Below are 26795 nucleotides of genomic sequence, written 5' to 3' on the forward strand. Positions count from 1 at the left end.
ATTATTTGCAGATTTTAAAATATCAACAAATGCTATAATATAAAAGAGGTTTTTTTCAAATATGACCCAAAGCAAAAAGTCTAATGCAAAAGCAATCGATGATTTTTTTGAAATATTTATTTGTCCTGTTCAAACCTAAAAATTTGAATTATTCACGAAAATTTGATTATATTAAAAATGAGTGTTTTACTCTATCATCCTCATCTTCATCTTCATCAAGTATTTATAATATTTTCAATTGCCATACCACACTAACCACCTTGAACAACCAATTTGAAGCTCTTAATGAACCTAGAAAATCAATGTTCACAGCTCTTATCTCATTCATATGCACATAAACTATGGGTCCGATTGGTAAGGACTTTCCCTTTAGGCTTTGGCTTTAAAATTATGGCTGTAGAGAATTTGGACGTTAAGACTTTGGCTGTTAGTTTAAGTTTTATTAAAATAAAATTGGTAGTTAAAATTATAGAAGTATGAAATAATATTTAAAATATTGTATTTAAAAAGTAAAATTATACTACTATTAATAGTTTAAATATATATATGATTGTAAAAGTAATACAATATGGATCTCAAATGAACAAGAAAAAAATTCAATGATTAATTTTTCGATCATAAATTTTAATAAAATTGATACAAATTTAGATAAGTGATTTAGTTACAAAGAGAAACAGAAAAGAAAATATTTTTTGTGAAAAATAAAAAGGAGGAAAAAAGTTGCAAAAGTCATGTATGGCTTTAGAAAAAACAACACAAAAGAGAAGAGAGAAATTTATAATGACTTTAAAGAATTTAGAATGATTATTTTTTAAAAAAACCTTATTGGTAAAAAAGAACTTTAGAGACTTTCTAATCCCACAAAGCCCTCAAAGCCTTAACACCAATCGGACCCTATATCTATTTCACTTTCTCTATACATTCATCTAAAAAATCTAAGATTTTGATTCCAAACTTTGCAAGGTTCATAGAGCAATTCAAGCTCATGATTCTTGCCCAAGAACAAGTGGGTAACTTTCACTAAGTAGTTATGTGTCCTTAGAGAAGCTAAACATGAACCTCACCGGAATAAAAAAATTTTTTGAACTTTTTTAAGATTTGTTTGGCCGAGAAGAATTCAATGAAAGTCTTATGGTCAATGCATATGTTAGTTTTGAAAATGACTTTCGGTGTGCTTTTAAAGACTATTTCTCTCGAAATTTTCAACTTTTCTTTGTTAGCAAAAATATGAGAAACTTCTCGATCAAACAGGTTAGTTATGCAATTGACCGAATTGTGTCAGAAATTTGACTTTCTATAGATGACTTCCCGTGGAAATCTAATGTCGGAAAACTCTTTGGAAGTCTTCTCAACTGTCGATGGAAGTTTATGTTGGTTAAAAGTAAGGATAAAAGTGGTTAGTATAACTCTGAAAAGTAGTATTATGAATGTGATATTTTTAGCAAATTTCCATGTGGAACTTGTTATGTTTACTCAAAAAAAAATATTTATACTGTGTAAAATTTCGAAATATAATATTAGGCTAACCAAGTTATGTGGATCAGATCATCCAATGTAAAAATACATAATTACAAATATCAGGATTTTTTTGGCTACCTGAATTAATCAATCTGGTTAACAAAAGTAAAATTTGTGCAAGGAACTTAATTGTCCACTCATCTTTTATTAAAGTAGAGTCAGTATGGTTAGTTTAGATATCCAAAATATATGTACCTTACCTCTACACAATATCGTTAAAACAAACAAAAACATATTTCTTAAACGAAGCAAAAGTAAATTGAGAAACAAAAAAGTGCATGCATCATATCAAACATTATTGACTTATTGTCCTAAAGTAAATTAATGATCAAATAATTTTATAATTGTAGCTACTAAAAGACATAGAAATAAAAGAAATAACAAAGTCCATAGCATGATTTCTAACATTCGCCGCAGTCACATTGGTGATTAGTACATTTTTGAAATTTGCACGAATCAAAACAACTATTTTTGCAATCACTATTTTTAAAGCAACTCCCAAAATATTGATTTGGTTGGGCCAGCTTTGGTTGACATGATGATCCAGCACAATCTTGCACATATCGTCCATGTTTCATTAGTTCCCTTGCATTTGATATACAGACACCTATAAAACAGAATTTAGTATATGCACTTTCATTCCAAATATCAAACTAGTTAGGCATCACACACATGCATATATATATACATAAAGAGAGCGAGAGAGAAACAAACATGAAAGGAGTGCGACCAGAACAATAAGCAATGTTATCTTTGATTCTGTCATATCTTTTACAATTTGTACTCGATGTTTATGTTTTATGATTGTGCTTTGAGATTTTTTAGATGTCTTAGTGTCTATTTATATAATGTTACGAGGCATAGAAATGGTAGGTAACATATACAATTTCTTCTCTGAGTAATAAGTTGTGGCCAATACATGAACAATAGAGAAGATGAAGAATCAAAGGAATCAAAGGAAATGGAAAGGAACAAAACAAGAATAAAATCCATAGTATAGAGTCAAATCTACACAAAAGTCAACCATTTCCACAAATTGTACAATTTTAAAAAAAGCCTGTTTAATTACGTCTCTAAATTTGGTGATAAATATTTTTTTATATATGTTTAAGTATAAAGCAATCGCTTATAGTTTAATTTTCTAATATAATTGTATTTAAATTAGGTTAATTTAATAATTTTACTTTTTTCATTTTCCTAAATAATAATTATTATATTGCTATATTTATTTTTTTAATGAAATTTTACTTTTGTTATTTTTAGTTTAAAAATTAACTTATAAAATTATTTATTAAACCTAATGAATTGAATGCTAAACACTTAATTAAATTGTTTTATCACATTTAAATTTTAAATATGCTCAATAATTTAGAGATTTGAGTAAGTTTATTATTACATTGAATATTAAACTTAAAATAAACTTTATTTATTTAAATATTCGAATAGATATATTTATATGATTATATAAATATGATTAAAATGAAAATATCTATAACAAATTAATTTATGATAACCACACATAAAATAACTTTTGGAAAGTAATACTATATAATTTATAAATAATATGGTAATAATACAATTTTATAAAAGTAATATTATATTATTTGAAATATATTTTTTGTAAAAATAGACAACTTTTGGAAATATGAAATGCATATTATTTTGCAAAAAAATATTATTTGCAGATTTTAAAATATCAACAAATGCTATAATATAAAAGAGTTTTTTCAAATATGACCCAAAGCAAAAAGTCTAATGCAAAAGCAATCGATGATTTTTTTGAAGTTTTTATTTGTTTTATTCAAACCTAAGAATTCGAATTATTCACGAAAATGTGATTATATTAAAAATGAGTTTTTTATTCTATCATCTTCATCTTCGTCTTCATCTTCATCAAGTATTTACAATATTGTCAATTGTCTTACCACACTAACCACCATGAACAACAAATTTGAAGCTATTAATGAACCTAGAAAATCAATTTTCTCAGCTCTTATCTCATTCATATGCACATAAACTATGGGTCCGATTGGTAAGTACTTTCGCTTTAGGCTTTGGCTTTATAATTATGGTTGTAGAGAATTTGGATGTTAAGACTTTGACTGTTATTTTAAGTTTTATTAAAATAAAATTGGTAGTTAAAATTATAGAAGTATGAAATAATATTTAAAATATTTTATTTAAAAAGTAAAATTATACTACTATTAGTAGTTTAAATATATATATGATTGTAAAAGTAGTACAATATGGATCTCAAATGAACAAGAAAAAAAATTCAATGATTAATTTGTCAATCATAAATTTTGATAAAATTGTTACAAACTTGAATAAGTGATTTAGTTACAAAGAGAAAAAGAAAAGAAAATATTTTTAGTGAAAAAATAAAAAGAAGGAAAAAAAAGTTGCAATATTCACGTACGGCTTTAGAAAAAACAACACAAAAGAGAAGAGAGAAACTTACAATGACTTTAGAGACTTTAGAATGATTATTTTAAAGAAAAAACTGATTGACAAAAAAGAAGCTTTAGAGACTTTCTAATCCCATAAAGCCCTCAAAGCCTTAACACCAATCAGACCCTATATCTATTTCACTTTCTCTATATATTCATTCAAAAAATCCAAGATTTTGATTTCAAACTTTGCAAGGTTCATAGACCAATTCAAGCTCATGATTCTTGCTCAAGAACAAGTGGGTAACTTTCACTAAGAAGTTATGTGTGCTTAGAAAAGCTAAACATGAACCTCACCGGATTTAAAAACAATTTTGAATTTTTTAAAGATTTGTTTTTCCGAGAAAACTTCTATGAAAGTCTTATGGTCAATGCATATGTTAGTTTTGAAAATGACTTTCGGTGTGTGTTTTAAAGACTATTTCTCTCGAAATTTTCAACTTTTCTTTGTTAACAAAAAACATGTTAGTTATGCAATTGACCGAATTGTGTCAGAAATTTGACTTTCTATAGAAGACTTCCCGTCGGAAAACTCTTTGGAAGTCTTCTCACTTGTTGGTGGAAATTTATGTAGGATAGATTTGCAACTGATAATTAAGACTTAAATATTTAAGTGGAATTCTTGTAGCTTTTTATTATGTGATTCTAGTCAAACTTTTGGTTATGAAAGCGGAATTCTATGGAAGTCTTCCAATTAAAATTAAATATTTAAGTTTTAATTGTCAACTGCAAAACTTACCTAAGCAGACTTTCCAGGGGTCTTCCGACGAAAGACTTCTGAGGAGTTTTCCGACGAAAGACTTCTGAGGAGTTTTCCGACGAAAGTTTTCCCGGGAAGTCTTCTATAGAAAGTCAAATATCTAATACAATTCGGTTAATTACAAAACTAACTTGTTTATCCGAGAAGACTTCCAAAAAAATATATATTTTCTGATATGTTTAGAGTTTACAAAAAGACCAAAATGGTAGACTTCCTAGAAGTCTTGTACCGGAAGACTTCCGTAGAAGTCTTCTTTGAAAAGACTTATGTGGAAGTATTCTAGGTCAATGTTTAATAAAATTTCATTTTATATAAAATTAAGAGACTTTTTAATATTTTCTTGTTAATTCATGCATATTAGTCAATATTTAGGCTACTCAATGAAATTGATAGCTTAATTGGTGACAATTGTGAGGATACCAACATTCATGTTTATTAATGTTTCTACCTACTGAGAGCATGATTTTAAGAAATCTTCTGAGAGAAGACCCAAAAGTCTTCTACGTTAGTTTTTGTAAAACTTCTATTTTCAAGAGTGCTAAGTAACTTCAAGATATATTTTTTAACTTTCAAAAGTGTTATGTAATTTCAAGAATATCAAGTCATGTGGTTTAATGTGTCTTCTTATATCATAAGATATACTTTTTAACTTTCATAAGATATAAATTTTCAATTTTCACTTAAAAGTTAAGTTTTCTGCTTAAATTTTAATTTTCCGCTTAAATTTTCTGCATGTTTTAAATTCTCGTAAAGTTTCCTACTTAAAATTTATATCTTCTCAGAAGACTTCCCGGAAGACTTCCTAGAAGACATCTTGTGAAAGTGTTATATGTTTGAACTTATGTGATGTTAGATCTTTTGTGAATATGACTATGTTTTTTTAGAAGTTTTATTAGTGGAAGAAATATGTGTATCATCCCAAAGACACATGCGATGAGAATAATGGGTTTCATCTATTTAACATTTTTTTACAAGATACTTACTGAAATAATTTTCGGGATTAAAAAGCATTTACGAATTATAAATACAATCTTGGCCCTTTTGCTTATGGAGTTGAGAAACTAAATTCTGACAAAAGTTTGGAGATATGCAACTCTCTTCATTACCATGTTGCTTTCTTTCTTTAGAGTATAAACCGGAGGCAACATATCATATGCAGCATGAACATTTCCCATATTTTTGTTCTTTTGTTTTCAGCAAGTTGTTACTTTCATCTTTAATATCGTAAAATAAATTTTAACGAGTAGTCTAAGATTTAGTCATTTCGGTAAAAGGTTCAAAGTCATTATCTTATCTTAAGCATATTATTATCAAAACTCAATTTATCACATGTAGGCTGTCAATGTGGAAATTGCGATGTTTTCTCAAATTTTATATTCATGCTTTCCATGCCATGTCCAACTAAAGTGAAAGTGAATCAACTGCAAGGAGGAATCGACATTTTTCTACTATTCATTTGCTTTGTACTGTGTAAAATTTCGAAATATAAAATTTGGCAAACAAAGTGTGGATCAGATAATCCAATGTAAAAAATACATAAATACAAGTATCTAGATTTTTTTTGGATACCTGAAATAATCTATCTGGTTAACAAAAGTGAATTTTTGCAATGAATTTAATTATCCGATCATTTTTTATTAAAGTAGAGGCAGTATGATTAGTTTTGATGTCTTTAAAACAAACAAAAACATATTTCTTAAAAGAAGCAAAGGTAAATTGAGAAAAATATGTGCATGCATCATATCAAACATTATTTTCCAGAAGTAATTTAATGATCAAATCATTTTACAACTGTGGCAAGAAAAAAACAAAGTGCATAGCATGATTTCTAACAATTTTCACAGTCGCATAGGAAATTAATACATTTTTTAACTTTACACGAATCAAAACAACTGTTTTTGCAATCAATATTATTAATGCAACTCCCAAAATATTGATTTGGTTGGGCCAGCTTGGGTTGGCATGATGCTCCAGCACACTTTTGCACATATCGTCCAGGTTTTATTAGTTCCCTTGCATTTGATATACATACACCTATAAAACAGAATTTAGTACATGCACTTTCATTCCAAATTTCGAACTAGTTAGGCATCATATATATACACACACACACATAGAGAGATAGAGTGGTAGAGACGAACATGAGAGGAGTGCGACCAGAATAATAAGCAATGTTGTCTTTGATACTGTCATGTCTTTTACAATTTGTACTTGATGTATATGTTTTATGATTGTGCTTTGAGATTCTTATATATATGTGACTATTTATATTATGTTATGAGGCGTAGAAATGGTAGGTAAATATAACAACCTGTCTGTATAGCTTTGGAAGACAATAGAGTTTGTTATATTGATGGGGCTAGGAAAAAGGAGGACATATATACGGGACAAGGGTGGTTCTGTAGAAATAGTGGCTCGACAGATGTTATGATGGGGCAATGAATCTTCGTAGGAGTTTGTCACCTTTGTATGCTGAGTGTGAAGCACTAATTTGGGCAATGGGGTGCATGAAGACCCTCCAATTCTCTGATGTAGTTTTTGCGACGGATTGTTCTCAGCTGGTGAAGATGGTGTTGACACCTGAAGAATGGCATGCTTTCTTTACACACATGGAAGAATTCAAACGCAGTAAGATTTTCTTTCCTCACTTCCGGATCAGACATATTCCTAGAGCACAAAACACTTTGGCGGACAAGCTTGCACGTGGTGCGAGAAGTTCTCCTTCAGCTATGCTTTATGTCGATTCAGTCCCACCGGTTTGGCTTGTTGGACCGGTTGGTTTTTCTTCGTAGTTTCTAAATGATGTTGTCAAAAAAAAACAAAAAAAAACTCTTTATATATCAAGAAAAAAAATTAGAGTTTTGATTGGTTAAGTTGGTTGGTTAAGTGTAAACCAGTAAAAACCATGGTCGATGGGTTATTAAGCTTTAAATTATTGGTTTCAAGAGAAATAAGTTTACAATTTATGAATCAGAGAAAAATAAGTTTATAACTTTAGATTTAGGGGGAACTAGCATCAGGTCATAATTTGGTGGATATCTGATGTTATATGATAGTTCTTGTGGAGAAATAGATCGTTGATCCTTTTTAGTTTGGATTTAAAATATCCAAACCGAATAGTTTAGCAAGGTTATTTTTTATACAAATATCCGAACATGTTTCAAATACATTAGTTTTTAGATACTTTTAGGTTTCTATTTATCAAAAACAAATCCATACGGACTGGAGGACCTGACTCGAAATCCACCGGAAATTTTATGTGGAGTCTAATTTCAAAGCCCAAAAAAACTTGATATCCGAAAGAAATAATTGTACCTGAACGGGTATCCGAATGTCTATGCCTAAATGATTATGTAAACAAATATTAAAAAAAAAACTCTTTGTTAATCATTTTGAATTTTTGCCACAAATGAAACAATTTTGTTCAAACATATCGAATTATTATGGTTAATATGATAATAAATGATGTCAAACTATTATAGTAAAAATAATTAGTGAAGTAGTTAAAAAGAGTGAGAAAAAAATATAAAATGTTATGAACCAATTAAGTTGATGTCATTAGGCTCATTATGCTTATGTTCTAGGGTTTTAGAACCCTGGCCTTGTATATGTATATATATGTACTATTATTTATGGAATAATAAGAACAACCGATTTCTCATTTCTCTTGATTCACAACACGATATCAGCACGTTCTTATCCAAAAAAAAACCCTTAGCCATCGAGCAAAAACGTGTGTTATCTACTGGTGCATCTAATGTTCCACCGAAAGAAAAATCGAGATCTCTCCCATGTTCATTATTAAATGAGGGCTCTTTGGTTAATCCAACCTTGTTCGTTCCAAATCGAGATAAGTCATAATTCCAATATGTTTATTAAATTATAAACTGATCTTGTTTCAGATAGGCTTTTTGATCCATATATGTTTTGTCCGACATATGAAAATTGTAACTAAAATTGTTATATCAAATTTTGATCTGTCGCATGTTCTCAACTGTCTGGTTTAATATATGTTGGGTTGAATTGGTTTAATAAATTATTTATTAGAGAATTCTCATCAGACTAAGTGTTTTGTGATATATATAATGATCGTGAATTGACTTGACTTCAGCTGTGTCCTCATGTTTCCACAACTCATGTTTAATTTGGTTTGACAAGAATCATATACCATATTTATGCTCTATATCAATTCTTTTTATCACCGTAAAGTATTAAAAAAGTATATTGGAGACTATGTTACATATCCGGCTTTGATTAATTATTTTTAGAGTATACTATAAGAAAACTGATACGATTCATTGGTACATATCTCGCCTTTGATCTAGCAGTAATATAGCATGCACGCTATTTTTGGTTTAATAAATCAATCACTGGTTTGGAAAAATTGTTGGGTTTTTAAAAAAAAAAATTTTGAGATTGATTGCCTAAATATTATTATAAAATCTGAACGAACAGTTGACAGAATCTAAACTAATATGTCATATAGATTTATAAATAGATTTGTTTGTAATGATCTCTTCTAGTAACTAATTTATTTGAGTTCAGTTACGTGTTCGGATCTGTCTCGTTTTCTATTGTTGACTTTGACAGTCTTTAACTGAATATGACTGGAACATATTTTATTTGTTCTACATGGTTATTTGTGGCTTGTGCATTAAGGTATCTCTAAGTTTGTTTAAAGATATAAACTTTGTGGTTGTCTAAATGTTTCCCGGCGACATTTCCATCTCTAAAAACCTTTATTTCAAGGTAAGTAATACATCTTAACCATATCATGTTTTCTAACTGAAACATGTTTTATTTTAGTCACCCTGATTTGGTATTCGATTGTAATTATGTTTTTAGTTGATTTGTATATATATATATATATTCAACCGTCTAGTTATTGTCAAATTGTGTGAATAGCTATGTTGCACAGAAGCTTTATCGGACGTCCGCTTCTCGCTTCGGAACCGGAATCAGAATCGGAACCTTGTGGAAGCTTGCGGAATCTCGTTTCCAAAACGTTTCTAAAATATTCTCTTTAAAAACCGGTTGGAAGCTTACGATTCCATTTCGGAATCACGCTTCCGTTTTTTTTAAAAGTGCAATGTATATCAATAAAATATAAAACCATAGTTTTAATCTATATAAAAAAAATTAATAGTAATGAATATTGAGTTATAAATATACAAATATTAAAAATAATACTATAAATTATCTTTATGCATTGAGATTTTTTATTAAAGATATAGCACATATTGAAATATATTGTGTCAATTATTTATGAAGTATTAAAAATAATTAATATAATATTTTTTGTAAACTTAATTTATGTGTATTTTTACAGTTTTAATATAAAATCATTTCTAAATTATTATAGATGAATAAATGTTTTATTTCAAATCATATAATTTTTAGTCCTATTTTTTTTAAAAAAATTATATATATATATATGGATATACGCTTCCAACACGTACCCGCTTCCTAATATTTTAAAAAATCTCGCTTCTGCGCTTCTTTACGCTTCCACTTCCACGTACCCACTTCCGTTTCCATGTAACATAGGTGAATAGTGATTACAGTTGCGAATAAATTTACTAAACAAAGTAGAACTATTATATTGATTCTATTATATTGGTTTAGTTATTATTAGCATTCAGTTATAAACATATGTGGTGAACTTCATTAATTTGATATTATCTATTTTTGAGTTGATGCTGTATATATATATATACAAATTTATAAGATCGGTTGAATAAGAGTTTGTTAAATATATAGCATGATAGAAATAAAATATTTGAAATATTTTTTGTTTTATGAAGTCTTACCATTAAATGTGATAATGGTGTACTGTCATATATTTAGTTTTGAAATTAAATGTTGTTGTCTACTAATGTAATAGACATGTTTTCATGAGCAAAACTTCAAATATTTCAGAGCTATATCTTATACAAGGCGAGATTTTCGCAGAGTGGTTTGACCATCATCTTGTTAGATCTTCAGTGTCCACTTCATTCCCTTTTATCGATATAAGTATTTTTTTTTTCAAGAGATATTTTCTTATATTATTTGGAAAGAAACTAGTGTAAGTACAATGTCTTGTATCACCAAGATTATTGGAAGCTTCAGAGGAACACATACATGTTTGCCTATGGAAACGCAACTTAAAATCATTAGTGCGTTATACTTTCCTAAGTTTCAATGGTCAAAATGATCTAAGATATAACACATGATATTAAGTTCGATATGTCGTTGATTCTAAAGTGGGATTCAGTTCTAGTATATTAACTTGGAATGTCATTATCTCGAGGGGAAAATTACATAATCCCACATCCCTAGTAAGTGGAACATCCAGAAGTATGTTCACACTGGAAATAGACTTAATGAGTCATTTATAAAATAAAACCACGGGATTTATAATCTAGTAATGTTGAGACAATTAAGTAAATGGAAATGTTGAATACCTTCGAATAGAAGTATTACGCAAGACACTATTGTATTGTACTACACAATGATTAAAAATGGAGATAAATGTAATAGTAAACCAGAAGTTTATTGAAAGTGTAATGTTTGGCAAACCGGTTATGCCATCTCGGTTTAGTAATGATGCGAAAGATAATCATATAGACACTCGTTGAAGATCCAGAAGATTCTTACGAATGATCTGCTATATTCTGCTTGCTTATAAGGAAATATAAGAATACAGTTTTTACCAGTCAAATAGATCTATAATCTATTTATACAAGGAGGTTTGATCACCCACTGGTGGACTGATCATCCACCATATGTTTATAATTAATGCATCGATAAGAAGATTGCATGTATCCTTGTCATAAATCTGCAACCTGATGTTTGCGAGACTAAGTAGTATACCTGTGAATTCACAAGCCTTTGATGATTATTTTATGCATGTGGAGATACATGATGAACATCTTATAGCTAATGTTCATACGTAAGATGCAGCAGCGTTAATTCGCATAATGCCAAGAGTAATTAAGAACTCTCCCGATCAAACTGGTTTTGGGTCGAGAACCAAAGATCCCATCTAAAAATTTGGATAAGTTATAGTTGATCCACCACACCGCTAAAGGATGGGGCCTCGAAAGAGGTTATGAACATGTTGGATATAATCTACATTGATGATAAAATCTAGAAGATTTTATAAAATTTATTTAAAGTCTCGAAAGTTAGTCTATCCAACATTAGGAGGAGAAAATAAACAGCTGGAGAATGAATGAGTTGAAATGAATTATCATTGATCCTCGGACTATATAGCGTGAATAGAAGTCCAAAAATGAAAATATGGAGATAATTATATTACAAAGATTAGCATATGAGTTGCCAGACTCATTTACTGACCTTGAGAAAGTGAATAACTCACAAGTACCAGCTGTAAATGCTCCAATTAAAATGGATGTCCCATAAGGACAGTATCAAACTGCTAATGAGTCTAAAGAGCTCTTGAAGCGTGAAAGACCTATTGGTTCCAAATAAATAATCCTCGAAAAGAAAAGGAGCATGAATGAGAATGCCAGAATCGAGGAATGAAATATTAATGATCTCGAGAAGAGATAGAAAACATGACAAGAAGGAAATTCAGGTACCTGAGAATAAAGAAATCTCAAATAGCTATGTCATGTCTGGAATAATATGGAACTGTTATCAAATCGGCGTCGTAAATATATATGCATGCAATGTAGCAGTTGATGAGAATGAGGATCATGAACCATCTATTGGAAAGTGTAGACAAAGAAAATGATAGGCCAAAATGGAAATAAGCAATAGATGAAGGATTAAATCTCTTGCAAAGAGAAGAGAATTCTGACTGATAGTCCGTACACCTAATAGTGCAAAACCAATGGTACATAAATGAGTCTTTATGTGAAAGAATGAATGAGATGATGAAAAGTTGTGAGATGCAAAAGAGTAGTTGCACAAGAGTTCTCACAAAGACCCGAAATAGTTATAAGAAACACATCATCATATGGTGGAAGCATCAACTTTCTAGTTTCTTTAATCTGGCAAGAATTGAAAGCCACTGGAAATGACAATTATATCAAAGATCCAAAAGAATATAAACTGTAAGAAGCAGTAAACCCCATAAGGATTTGGACTGCTAGAAGCAGTAAGTGCAAGTTCTCGAGAACATTAACGCGTGGGTATATTGAGCATATAAAAGAAAGAAAAAGTATTGGTCATGAAGTACCATGATATTGGAAATTTACTGATCTCTTTCATGATTGAAAGATGTGATTTCGTATGACAAGAGGGATAGTCATATTTGTAACTTTCACAATAAGCAAAATAATAACTCGTATGTATAAGTATGCATAATGTGAAGGTTTAGAAGATTGTCTATAAGAGGAAACTTGGACAAGGAGTCCAAATAGACCAATATATGATCTTTTGTGTGAAAATAATGCAATGGATAAGAAGTCCAATGGTTTAAGAGATTATCTGACAATCAAACTAGTTTATTACTAAGGATATGCTTATATCAATTCTTAAAAGGAAGATATATTTGATGAGAAAACATCTCTCTAAGATGATGCTTCCAGGGGGAGAAATATGAGGATGTTCGTAGTTGTACTCTTTTTCTTTATCATGGTTTTTGTCCCATTGAGTTTTCCATGCATGTCAAGGTTTTAACGAGGCAACAAAGAACATGTAAATGATAGATACCTAAAGAGAAATGTTAACACTTAAGTGATGAAGATCTATCAATCTTCCAATGTATTTTGAGACTAAAAAAAGCAGAAGATGATGATCAAAGATCAATCATACTTAAACAAGAATCAAGATATGGACATATTTCATTCGCTAGACAGAAACGAAGGTCGAAATTTTTTGAATTAAAGGAGACCTTCTAGATGGAATTAAAATATGAATTTTGTGTCCGGAGAAATATCTTTGAGTCTATTTTCATCTCCAATTTGAATCATGTCATTCTATATGATAGAACTCGAGATATGGTTGTTTTCATGGGACATGTACAAGCTGTCTCAGAATACCTAATATCGTATGATATTCAAAATACTGCTCGGTATTTCCATCTTAACAGAGCCAGATTGGTGCCTAAAGTTAGACATGGATGTTAGCTTCGATTTCCAAGTGGTTTGAAGTCATTTTGTCCTACGGCCATCAAGATATTCAAGTTTCAGTGAGGAGTGTCGAATCTGCCAAAAGAAGTGAACTGGTCCAAGCCTAAGACGAAGGAGTTAATTCATCACATTGGATTGTGTCCTATCAGATATCTCAAGTTATGTTCTCATCAGGGGGAGTAGATGCGCGCTGCACTCTTTTTTCCTTCACCACAGTTTTTCCCACTGGGTTTTCCTGGCAAAGTTTTTAATGAGGCAGTATTCTACGCGCTTTAGGAAATATTTTTGTAATGAACATCCAATGGGAAATGTTATGAACCAATTGTGTGGATGTCCATTAGACCCATTAAACCTATGTTCTAGGGTTCTAGAACCCTAGCTTTGTATCTGTATATATATGTATTATTATCTATGGAATAATAAGAACAACTGATTCCTCATTTCTCTTGATTCACAACATAAAAGATATAATAAAACATTTCAAAGTAGTTAAGTTATGTTTTGTACTTTTGTAATAAATAAATTCAAATTATTTAGAAAATACAATAAATAAAATAGCTATAATTATTTAAAATGAAATGAAAGTCACTAAGAAATCACTTTAAAATAGACAATTACTGTTTTGTACTTGAGATTTAGTAGAATAGAGGACAACTCTATGAAAATGAAAGAACAAAAATATGTTTATATACCCATCTTGCTTATAATATGTTGCTTTCGGTTTATATCCATCAAAACCTTAGCTAGCATTTTGTTTCGCCTGAATTATATTTGCTTGCCAATCTTCCAAGTTATTATACCCATCCGTGTGTCGGTGTGTGTAACCTTGTATAAAGTCCTTGAGATATTCGAAACAAGTAAAAGGAATCAAAACCTGACGACGTATTATATTGAATTGCTAGTTCAATTTGGTTGGTGCGTTAATGAGTCCCAATTTTTACCAATCTACTTAAAAATTGGTTAACGTTTTTTCTTTCAGATTATTAGTTCTCAGATTTTATTTATTTGAGTCCATAATCAAAAGATCAAAACAAGAGCATATTTACAATCGTAAAAGCATTTTTAATAATGTCAATCAGTTCAGAAAGTAATTTTGCAAACAAAAAAACTAGATGGACGAAGTCCATTATGCCGTCGCAAACTCTAAGTTGGATTATTTAAATTCAAAGATCAATTACCATAACAGAGGAGGCGATGATATAAGCTCAAATTTAATATGGTTGTATAAAATTTGGTTAAACCCCCGAATAAAACCCACAAAGCAGATATTTGAGAGACTAAAAGGGTTTATTAACCAACACAGCTTCCAATGCAAGTAAGAAAAACAATGCTTCGAGATTTATATATCAACCTGGAAGACTCAGATGATGATGAGAGAAACTTACACACTCTCTAATCCTTCTTCTTGAAGGCTCCTTTGGGGATTTTGCTTATCACCTTACTCAAAACCTTCTCATCAAGCACAGCGTATTGCTTCTTGATCTCCTTCATTGCCTTTTCACCAAAGTCATCGACTTTATCCTCATACTTTTCATAGAGCACAGGAACGGTGAAGAGAAGAACAGTTGCTGAAAGGAGAGAAAAAAAAAGAATTAGAAGATATCAGAAACAAACACAAACAAGAGTGTTTTTATGTAATAAGGGTATGGATTGTTACCGCTATAGACTAAGGTCAAGAAGTTGCAGGAGCTACCAACTTTGGACAAAACCCACAACCCAGCAATCACCTAAAAACAGATTTTAAGAGTCATTTTCAAATAGTAATCAAACAACAGTAATGGTTAACAAATAAAAAGAGTATTTACCATAAGGAACTTCTTGAGATCTCTTCCTAATGCGATGTGCCTAAGAAGAGTAAACCCGCGATTGATTTCAATCCTTAGTCCAGAGGCGAGCTGGAGAACGACTTCCTCGGGGATGTGCACTTCAGGGATACGAGGAGGTTTCCTGTAAAAATGCAAATAATCGGCCTTTAGCACACTTTGTAAATACATATAATCTCAACACTCAGCCATTGTGAAACTTACTTGTGAATGAAGGTAGAAGCACTAGACCACAAGAACAACACTGCAAGAGCAAGGATCGAGATGTGGCCGAAGAGAGTGAGGAGGTTGTATTGAAGTAACTCGAATAAGATCCAGGAGAGAGTTGCAGCACCCAACACTCCTCCTGATACCTTCTTGTTCCTCCATAGGAATATGTCGGCAGCTGAATCAAAACAGTAAACCACAAAAATTTCACAGATCTTCTAAGGTGTATAATATAAGATATTAATAAATATAACAAATCAAATCATTCTTCTATATACGTATTGTATACTATACATCATATCTAACAACAAACCCAAATCTACAGTAACGGTCAACTTAAGTAAGCATACAACAACGACTTCACATTCGGACAGCTAGATTCCAGATCCGACAAGAAAAACCAGCTAACAACGCTATGCCTCAAAGTTCAGACCGAAGCGGAAACAAAAACCAAACTGTAGAAGAACAGGAGAAAGAGAGAGAGATCCGTACGTTTTCCGCCACCGAAGACCTTGTGGACAGGCTTTTCTCTTCCAAAGAGGCGGTAGATCTTCGTCTTGATAGACGACGCTTTCTTCTCGTCATCTGAATCTGACGAAGAAGAGTTATCGTGGCCATGGATCTTCTCAGCTATCTTCTCCATGATTGACTCCTCGTGTTTGTTCTCTTCCGCCATTGTAACTTTACTTCCTTGAAACCTCCGCAAGAACCCTAAAACTCTTTCTGGTTCAGACGTGAATGAGTTTAGAAACGGGAGATGAAATTAAAAAGACTTCAGTCGCCTCTGAATAAGAGCGTTTGATACAGATTCAATCTCAACCGTCGATTTTATAACTCAATCTGAGCCGTTGGTTTGTCCGGGCAGGTACGGTCCACGTTGGGAATCAGTAGCTTGCTTTCTAAAATAATTTAATTTGAAAAAAGTAGACAAACGACCGTTAAATTGTTGTTCCTAGTCTAGATGTCTCCGTTAGCGAATCGTTTAAATGTCTCCACACTCCACGTGGATAAGGAATAAGGCGAAGGGGTCAAAGAACAATGTGTAAACCGTTCGGTTTGGGCCTGTAAGGAATTTTAAGGTAGGCCCAAAAGATAAACCCAGATACCGTTACATGAGTTTCTTCTAAAATTATGTAGTACCACGTAAGTTAAACGGTGTAAAAAATCAACTGATCTATATTATAATAGATCAGTTTTTGCTCACTCCTCAGCGCGCCACGTCATCGTTTTGTGGACCCTACTTTTAAAAAGTGTAAAAAAGTGTCAAGCCCATGGCTCGAACCCGGGTTATTGAGATATAAACACCAACATTTATACCACTAAACTAACTGATACCTTTGTACATTGATGGTCTAACCTAATATATATTTATGAAGGTCGGAAGCTCTTGCTTCTTCGGCTTCCTCTGAGGATCGGACCTACAAATGAGTTATGGGTTTCATTTTTAAATGGGATTGATCACGTTATATGAAAAAAATCTTAAGTTTGCAACAATTATAGTTTTCCTATATTGTAAACTGTTGTAGTTTAATATGGGTTCTTTTCATCATTGTCTCAAACAAGTCTGAGTTACAGAGTTGCGCCGTGTGTATGTTCGTAATCTATTTTTTCACTGGTGAACTCTTCATGTCCCCATCTTAAATCGTTTGATCATAAATGTTCCTCATTTGTAGCCCCTCTCTAAACCATATATATATATGATTCTCATCTTTGATGAACTCAATCTACATCTCCACAAAACTCATTGATTCCTCTTAGCTTTAACCATCTTCTAGAAAAAAGTTTCTCTCTGCCTCTCCAGTTCGTCAAACCGGAGTCCCGGCGTACGTCACACAACCTCGAGTCTCTCCGTCTTGGTCTTAGTAGTCAGAGCATAGCCTCTGGCTTCCTCCGCTTCTGGGATTCCCTGAACTTCAAGAAATACAGGGAGTTTGTGGGAATCACGGTTTTTTTCCTCGATGAAAACGTAAGTTAATCTTCGATCTATCACACTTATTTAACATAATTGTTTTAATTTATTTCATGATTCTTTGTTGGATAATACTATTTGCAGATTCCGTGATTCATGGGTTTACTCCCGTCAGACGTGCTAATCATTACATGCCATCTTTGAAAGCAGATTCCATTGTGAAAGTCGATCGTTTTGAGGTTGCTAGGTGCTCAAAGTGATTGCGAACACAAACCTAGAAATTGGTAAACATACCATATTTGATAGCTCCAAGCAAGATTACTATCAGGCAAATTCAAGTGGAATGACATACCAACAACTGAAACTGGTAATTAGTCAACAACTTATCCCATATTTTCCTTATCTGAAAAAATCTACTGTGTTTCTGATCTATTTTTTCATCTACGCAACTTTAGCCTCTGTCATGGATAGCTCTCTCCCAAGAATTGTATTGACTATGGTTTCTGGGAAGAAAAAGATATTGCTCCTGAAAAAAGACCGTGACAACCCTGTTGTAAGATTTTAGTTTGTGCAGAACAAAAAACCTTGATTTATTTTCTATTTAGTATAGTGATAGTTGTTGACAATCATTAGTTATTTGCCAATATGTTTTTTATGCGGCATTTCAGAACTCTCCATTCCAAGCGGAACAGCAGATGGAAGCTAATTTTTCTGGAAGCTCCTCGACTTCAAGACAGAATCAGAAGATAGATGTTGGTGGGAGGTTAATCAAGGGAATACTTCAGAGAAGTGAGACGGCCTAGCCATACTTCATCTTTTGTACAGCCTGAGCAAAGAGTGGAACCCACAAAACACGAGAGAAGAAAAAACAAAACACGAAATTAACATATTCAGATCTTCTCTCTTGCATGTCTAACATCTGGCGCCGATGAAACTCAACACCCACGGCAGACGAAGCTGATGCAAGTAAACCTCTTATCAATCATGCTTAAAATCAATCTACGCTTTTCAATCTCACAAACTAAGAAACAATTTTACCTACATGAATCGGGAAATTAGTGCCCACATTCCCGACATAGAGAAAAAAAGGAGTTGAAGTCCTAACAGTTTTTTCAGTATTAGACTAAACCACAGATTCAAGACCCAGTTATTTTGAAACCCTAACATTTTAAATCCAAATTTATTATCTTTTTCCATGCACTATTTGATTTATATACAAACAACTACCTAAGTAAACACTAACAAGTTTCATCACCCTCAACTTTGAACATATAAGATATAAAAATATCAACATATGACTTCGTCGTTCATTCTTATATCAAACTCATCAACCTATGTAATATCCAAAGTCCAATCAATCACATTATAGACAAAAAAAACAATAAAATCCCGTAAACAAAACTATACAATACACCTATAATGTAGCTGATCCCGCGCTTGCGCGGGGACTATGCACCTAGTTAAACTAAAAGAATACCAAAAGAATGCTATTGTGGCTAGATTTATTTTGGTGGGGGTTCTGGAGACAACAAAAGACTACATTGATATGTTTGGAAAAGAGTATGTACACCAAAGTAGGAAGGAGGAATTGGCTTCAGAGATTTAGCAGCTTTCAATCAAGCTTTATTGAGAAAACAGGTGTGGAGGATAATGTAAAATCCAAACTGTCTTATAGTTCGGGTTTTTAGAGCAAGATACTTTCTTGATGGTGTTATACTGAAGGCTACCTTAAAGAAAAGGTTTTCTTATGCACGGAAATCAATTCTTTATGGAAAGGATTTAATAGTTAAGAGAATGAGACACATCATTGGTGATGGACGGACGACTAATATGTGGACAGATCAATGGTTACCGCTGCATTCTCCAAGGCCTCCGCGTGTTTTGCGAGAAATAAATCTTGATACAAAAGTCTACACTTTCCTAAATGATACCAGAAGTGGTTAGGATGTTGATAGTTACGTGAAGCGGTGGTTAAAGACGATTTGAAGTTGATTTTGGAATTAAAAGTTAGCTCAAAGGCTCAACAAGACTTAATGGGATGGCATTATAATGATAATGGTATATATTCAGTCAAGTTGGGGTATTGGTTAGCTACACATCTCCCAGATAATAACTATATCATTTTTACTCATGAAAATGTGTGCTTGAAACATAAAGTGTGGAAACAAAAGTTTCTTCTCATGAAACAATTTCTATAGAGGCTTTTGTCTTGAAATCTATCCATTGGGAACAATCTGAGAAGACGACGTATTACTGCATATGGGATATGTAAAATGTGTTATTTGGAGGAAGAAACAAAAGAACATCTTTTTCAACTGTATATATGCTAAGCGGATTTGGAGAGCATCGAGGTTAACTAACATAGTCATAGATAATCCACTGTCAACTTCTCGACGTATTACTGCATATGGGATATGTAAAATGTGTTATTTGGAGGAAGAAACAGAAGAACATCTTTTCCAACTGTATATATGCTAAGCGGATTTGGAGAGCATCGAGGTTAACTAACATAGTCATAGATAATCCACTGTCAACTTTGGATGACAAAATGGAGGCTTGATTGCTATTCTCATCTTCGGTTTCACTACACCACTATCAGGAACTACCATGTTGGATCTTATGGAGGATCTGGAAGAGTCGAAACAAGCTCATGTTCCAACATAAACAAACGCATTGGAGGAATGTATTGTTAGCTGCAAGAAAAGATGCGCATAAATGGAATAAAATAGATATGCATTATGAAGAAGGAAATCAAAGCTGTAATAATAGGATAGAAGTGAGAAGGAAGCAAAGCTGGAAGGTTCCACCGGCACATTAGGCTAAATGTAACGTGGATGAGTCTTTTTTTAACAACCAAACAAAGACCAGAGCAGGATGGGTGGTTCGGGGTTCACAAAGGGCCTACAGAGGAGCAGTTCAAGCTGTAGGAAGCAAGGTAACCAATCCGTTAGAGTCTCAACTGCAAGCTATACTAACGGCTTTGTAATTTTGTTGGAGTTAAAGGCATCGTACACTGATAAGGGAAAGTGATTGCAAGAGAGCTATGTATATTCTCAATCAGAGATCATTACATTTTCCAGCATATAACTGGATACGAGAAATAAGGTGGTGGTTCGCAAGTTCCAGGAAGTCTCATTCCAAAGATCAAAAGGGAATCAAACAAAGTGGCGGATAAGTTGGCTACACAAAACTCGTATTGTTTTCACTATTATGTACCTACGGTAATCTTAGGTATTCTCCATGAAAACTATATACTTTCACAGATTAATATAAGTACGAAGTTATAAAAAATAAAAATAAAACTAAAAGAGTAAATCGCATTGAAAATATATTAAGTTTCTTTATTTCTAAACTAAAACTAAAAATCTTAAAATGACATTTTTGTATGGGAGAATTTATTATTATCTTATCTATTATTGTAGATTCTTATTTTGGATCTCATCTTTAACTATTGTGTTATATTTTACATTTAATCCTATTCACAATATTTTTAATTAAATATGCATTCAATCTAATCTATTAAAATAAAATATTTATTTTTTAAAGAAACTTTTAATTGATGTGTTTAATACAGAATATTTTACTTTAAAAATCACATCTAGTTATACCATAATATATAATATTAATACATGAGATTATTTAAATATACATTTTGGACCGATTTAACATTTTTCAGAACAATAGTATATATGATTTCTCCTATACCAAAAAACACATTAATTTAAGGATAAAAGTATGTAGCTAGCCGCTAGCCAAATCATCTCCAGGGCGTACTATTGATGTAGCATGCCAAACAATTTCCCGACAAAATCAGATTTTCCTAGGGTAGTAATATCCTCCTCGTGATTAACATGGTAAAAAGAGCATATGTTATACACCTCATAGTATAAGAATCTGAAATGATTTGGGATAATAATCATTTAATTAGAAAATAGGTAATTTGCTTAATCATTGAGGTGGACGGAAATAGCTAGCTACATTGAAGCGGTTTTCTTTGACCAATAATAAAAGATTTTGTCAAATTTGGTGTGAGTCAAAATTTTAAGGGATAATTTGCAAAATACCATATTTAGAATTTGAAATTTGATAATTGCATTTTCTATTTTAACTTTTGAAAAATACACTTCCTTAATTATGAATTGACTTTTTTACCCAAGATATAATTCGAAATTAATATATAAATTCGAAATTAATAAAAATAATATCATTAAAATTAGGTAAATATGTGTGTTGAGATAAATATGTTATTTTACCATTTAAATTTTATAATAACAAAGATAAACATGTGAATTATGACTTGTATTGACTTTATCATGAAGTTTATCCAGATTTCCCTTTATTTTATTTTCTTCAACTTATATAAACAAGTCACGTTGTTAAAAAAGAAAAGCAAGTCACGTTTGTTTCTACAAAATTTTCATCTTCTCTACCGGAGCCAAGTAAGTTCTAGCTAATATGATGTATTCGGATATGTGTTTTTTTTTTTTTGATTTTGAATATGAAAAAGAATTGCACTGATTATTATTCATCGGTTTTTTCTTCTTTTTTCACGTGTCATGAAAATCCAATAAATCTGTTTGAGCCAATGATTTGATTCGTGTATCTTACAATTTTTTTAATTTATGTTGTTTATATAGAGATTGAGTACAAGATTCAAAAAAGAAGTAATGGAAAAAGAAAGGCAGTGGAAGAACAAACACATACCAACAGTTTAAAGTCACAAAAAACAAATGGTGTTGCTAGCATTGAAGTCTTATCGAAAGATTACCTTCATGTGTATATTAAAGAGTTGGAAGAAATTCTGAATAGTGGATTCACAAATAATTCCCTATCTCTAACGATTTTCTTTTAAAATATTTTTTTTTTAAAATTGTTTAATAGGAATTGATAAATATTAAGATTGGACAATTTGGTAAATTTATATATAGATAAGTGTATTTTTCAAAAAATCTTAAACAAAGGTGTATTTTTCAAATTATATTCTTATTGAAGTGTATTTATCCAAATTTTCCCAAATTTTAATCAATGTCATTTCAATTATAAATGTTTATTGTTGATTGGTCTAACAATCTCACGTATAAAATGTTATACTGTTTTATTCGTATCACTTATATTTTTTTTCATATCACTTATATACTGAAACCAATGTTTTTAAAACCGGACCGAAAGCTGAACCGGAAATATTTTGAATCACGGTTCAATATGGTTCGACCGGATCAAACCTGGTTCAATAATATAGTTAATATTTTTTTAGTATGCAAATATAAAAGTAATATTAGTAAACATGATGCATAGTTAAAATATAAATCACTTTTGAACATAAAATATTATAAATATAAATTAGTTTCTTGTTTATATGGATGGTTTATAGATTTTTGGTAGTTTTAGTGGTTTTTATTGGTTAAATAACTTTGAAATATAATTCGGCCATTTGGCCGGTTCATGGTCGAACCAATTACTAGAACAACCCGGTTATATAACCGGTTCATAGTCGAACCCGGTCCAACCATCGGATCGGTCCGGTTTTAAGAACACTGACTGAAACATACACCAGATTTTTCTTTTGATATAGAACTGAACTGTTTTGAACTTTTTTTTGTAATAGCTGTAAGTTATTTAAAAATATCCATTTATAATAACACATAATATGTATATTTTTTTTTCTGTATGTTTCCATGTCAGCAACATATAAAGACCATAAAACATACCGAGATGTTCCACATCGTCATGATACATTTTGTTGGTCCTATACTAAGAATGGCCAGTACCCAGTTAAATCTAAATATTGGGTAGTTCAGAACTTATTAAAATCTGAAGAAGAAAAGGAGGTACTGGAGCCAAATATTACCAAGCTCCAAGCCTTTGCTTGGAAGGTAAAAGCGTCTAAAAAGATATGTCATCTTATTTGGCAATTGATAACAGGTCATGTCGTTGTAACGAGAAACTTAGTACGGCGTAATATGAGGTGAGATAATTATTGCCCACGATGTGGAGAACCAGAAGAATCTGTAACTCATGCCATATTCGAGTGTCTGCCTGCTCTACAAGTTTGGTCTCTATCAGCGACCCCAACAAGTCCAGATATCTTCCCGGTACAGAGTATTTATGCTAATATGGATTATCTCTTCTGGAGGAAAAACAATATTGTTGAACCTGAATTAGACAGTGATCCTTATCCTTGGATAATTTGGTACATTTGGAATGCCCGTAATGACAAGCTCTTTAGAGGGATAGACAGAGATCTATTGGAGTTAGTTCGTTATGCAGAGAGTGAATGTCAAGCATGGTTTAATGCAAATGAGAAGGTGCCGCCAATTGTACAAGATCACAGCACTGAGGAACCTCAAATCTTAAGCTTGAACATAGATGGGTCATGGACACCCACAGCTCAGTTCAGTGGATGTGGATGGGTATGGATGGACAGCATTGGAAATGCTTAACTTATGGGGACACGAACCACGTTCGACGTGAATCACCCTTACATTCAGAAGTAGAAGCATTGCGATGGACGGTGGAGAATATGCTTCAACATTCGACATGTCAGAGCTTTGGGATAGATTGTAAGGATCTGATTGATATGATCAAGGAGCCTCGTGCATGGCCGAGCTTCGCAACTGAATTAGAAAGGATTGAGACTCTGTAGATATGCTTTCCGGACTTCAAGATCACCTATGTTCCACGAGCGCAAAATCAGATTTCAGACTCTCTAGCTATGACTGCTATGTCTTTTCATAGGAAATTTTAATTTATTGGTTGTTCTATTCCGGTTTGGTTACTCAAATCACCTCAAGTTTGAGTAATAGAATAGTCGTTAGTTGTCAAAAAAAAAAACAATGTTTTACAACTCAAAATTATTAGTAATTGTTTTTTTAATTTCGATCCAATTTATTTCATTTACCAATCTGAGTTGCTTCCAAAATAAAGATATACAAAAATTGTTTATTTTGTCTGTTTAATGTTTATATACGATTATACCTATAGTACATGAATGAGACTTTTCAATCTTAATCATAATTGATCCAAATATGTTTTTCTACACAGTTCTCTATACACTTTTTCATATGCTAATTCTGCAAAATTACTATAAGTGTGATTGGTTATTTTTAGAGTAAATTAATGAGAGAAATATAAATAAGTAGAAAATGGAGGAAAAATAAAAGTGGGAAAGAAAAAAAGTAGATATGTTTACTCTTGAATAGGAGAGAGTAAATATGTTATGTTTTACTCTATTTAAATAGTAATTAGAGGAAAACAATCAATACATATTTTCACTTGATTGGTAGTTTTGTAGAGTAACCAAGAGTAAAACATTTTTCATCTTAAAGTTTTACTCCAGAAGTGACATTCAGTCACACCCTATGTATATTAAATTATTAATCACAATAAAAAAAACTTACTTTATACTTGGAGGAATCCACTAAAGCTGAATTTCAGGAAGCCCTATAAAACAACAAGAGAGTAGCTTCTTTGACTTGCTTTTGAAAGTGCGTTGTCCTTTTGAATTTGATAATGCGAATAGGAAAAAAAAAACTTTTTTGTTTCGAAGAGTGAGTCGCATTAACTAGTTGAAAAAACCAAGCTCCATATAAACTTTTTTTTTTTTTTTTTTTTTGTTCAATGAACCATCGAATAAACTCCAGGTAGAAACGAATTTGTTTATCGTTGAAACATAAATATATTAATGAAGTATTAATGAAAATGAACTGATCCATGAATCATTTTAAATGAACTGGAAATAATGAAGTAGAAAGAAAGAAGTAACGATATTCATACGAATTTACATACTACTAGGATACCTTGAGCCCGCTAAAGAAGAATGATAATGGGACTTTAGGGTCCACATCTAATGAATCTGATTGTATCATATTTTCGCCGAATAATGATTATGTTAATAATACGTCTCGGAACTACAAACTTTACACATATGGTGCATATTTACAAATCATATAAAACATTATCCAGATTCGTTCAGAATATGTTTCGTTTAAAAATAGTTTTACGCAACACCATCGCTTTTGTCGATATATAACATTAAAAAGAGAGCTATACATATATGTAACACACAATCTCGTAAACTTAAACTCAACTGGCTGGAGAATATGTAGTGTAAGCGAATAAAGACAGCCGGTTCAAATAAAAATAATTAGTGTTATAGTATAAAGATACCACGATAAGAAATTAAACGGTGACTAAAAATTTACTGAGTATATATATATATTTTTTTTTTCAATCCGTTATTATTATTATTAAAAGGACTAGTAACATACATAAAGCACAAAACGTTTAAACTAAAAAGACTAAATGGATCATAAGCCCAACATTTAACTCTAAAAGCGCCAAAGTGTTATGCGCCGTAAGACCGAAGTCATCAAACCCAGGCCCACAAGACTCACTCAAACCACGTGTCGAAATATCAGCATGACCGCTCCACGTGTTGAAACCCTCACCTACAAGGAAACACGCGTGTCTCGACACCTCCACGTCATCACCGCTTCGAGAAATCCCGCCGGAAAAACTCACCGGCGTTTCACCGTGAAAACACCAGAACAGAAAACCCACCGCGAATTCTTTCATCGCCTGATCATCTTTCCCCGGAGAACTTCCAACCATTCACCCAACAAACAACTAATCTCACAACGAGAAGTTGTAACATGACAGATCTATGAAATCATCAAAGATTAAACGCCTACAATCGATACTTTTAGATACTTTAGCAAAAAAATAAAAAATTAGATACGGAGAAAATAGTATAAAATGATAATACATGCAAAAATGGAGCTTGAGCTTTAGCTTTAGACAAAGTAAGATTACATGACAATTTAAAAGACAAAAAGATTTCAAGCTCAGTCATCGGTAATAAATTACAGTAAGTTCGTTGACAAAAAAACACAAATTACATTACCTCTGTCTAAAATTACATTACGATACAAGCATCTAACTCTCAAAAATGTATTTTGCATGCTCCTGTTTCAGATCAACCAGCTACACCAAAAGATGATACATCTTGCATATGTGATGAGGTGATTGAAAAAATTAATTCTACTG

At 31.8% G+C, this 26795-nt stretch overlaps 2 protein-coding genes across 2 annotated transcripts; one reads left to right on the forward strand and one right to left on the reverse strand.

The window, feature by feature from the left end:
* Positions 1-15006: 15006 nt before the first annotated feature.
* On the reverse strand, positions 15007-16638 carry LOC106385276 (reticulon-like protein B3). The gene is made up of 5 exons (XM_013825199.3): positions 16334-16638; positions 15839-16019; positions 15617-15758; positions 15469-15538; positions 15007-15379 (listed from the first exon to the last, which is right to left on the reverse strand). The coding sequence occupies exons 1-5, from the start codon at positions 16515-16517 to the stop codon at positions 15204-15206; spliced, it is 753 nt and encodes a 250-aa protein (XP_013680653.1). The 5' UTR covers positions 16518-16638; the 3' UTR covers positions 15007-15203.
* Positions 16639-23863: 7225 nt separating this feature from the next.
* On the forward strand, positions 23864-24190 carry LOC106406935. Its single transcript, XM_013847688.1, has one exon. The coding sequence runs from the start codon at positions 23864-23866 to the stop codon at positions 24188-24190; it is 327 nt and encodes a 108-aa protein (XP_013703142.1).
* The last annotated feature ends 2605 nt before the right edge of the window (positions 24191-26795 follow it).

This window comes from Brassica napus, chromosome C9, assembly GCF_020379485.1.
Source record: "Brassica napus cultivar Da-Ae chromosome C9, Da-Ae, whole genome shotgun sequence".
NCBI lineage: Eukaryota > Viridiplantae > Streptophyta > Magnoliopsida > Brassicales > Brassicaceae > Brassica > Brassica napus.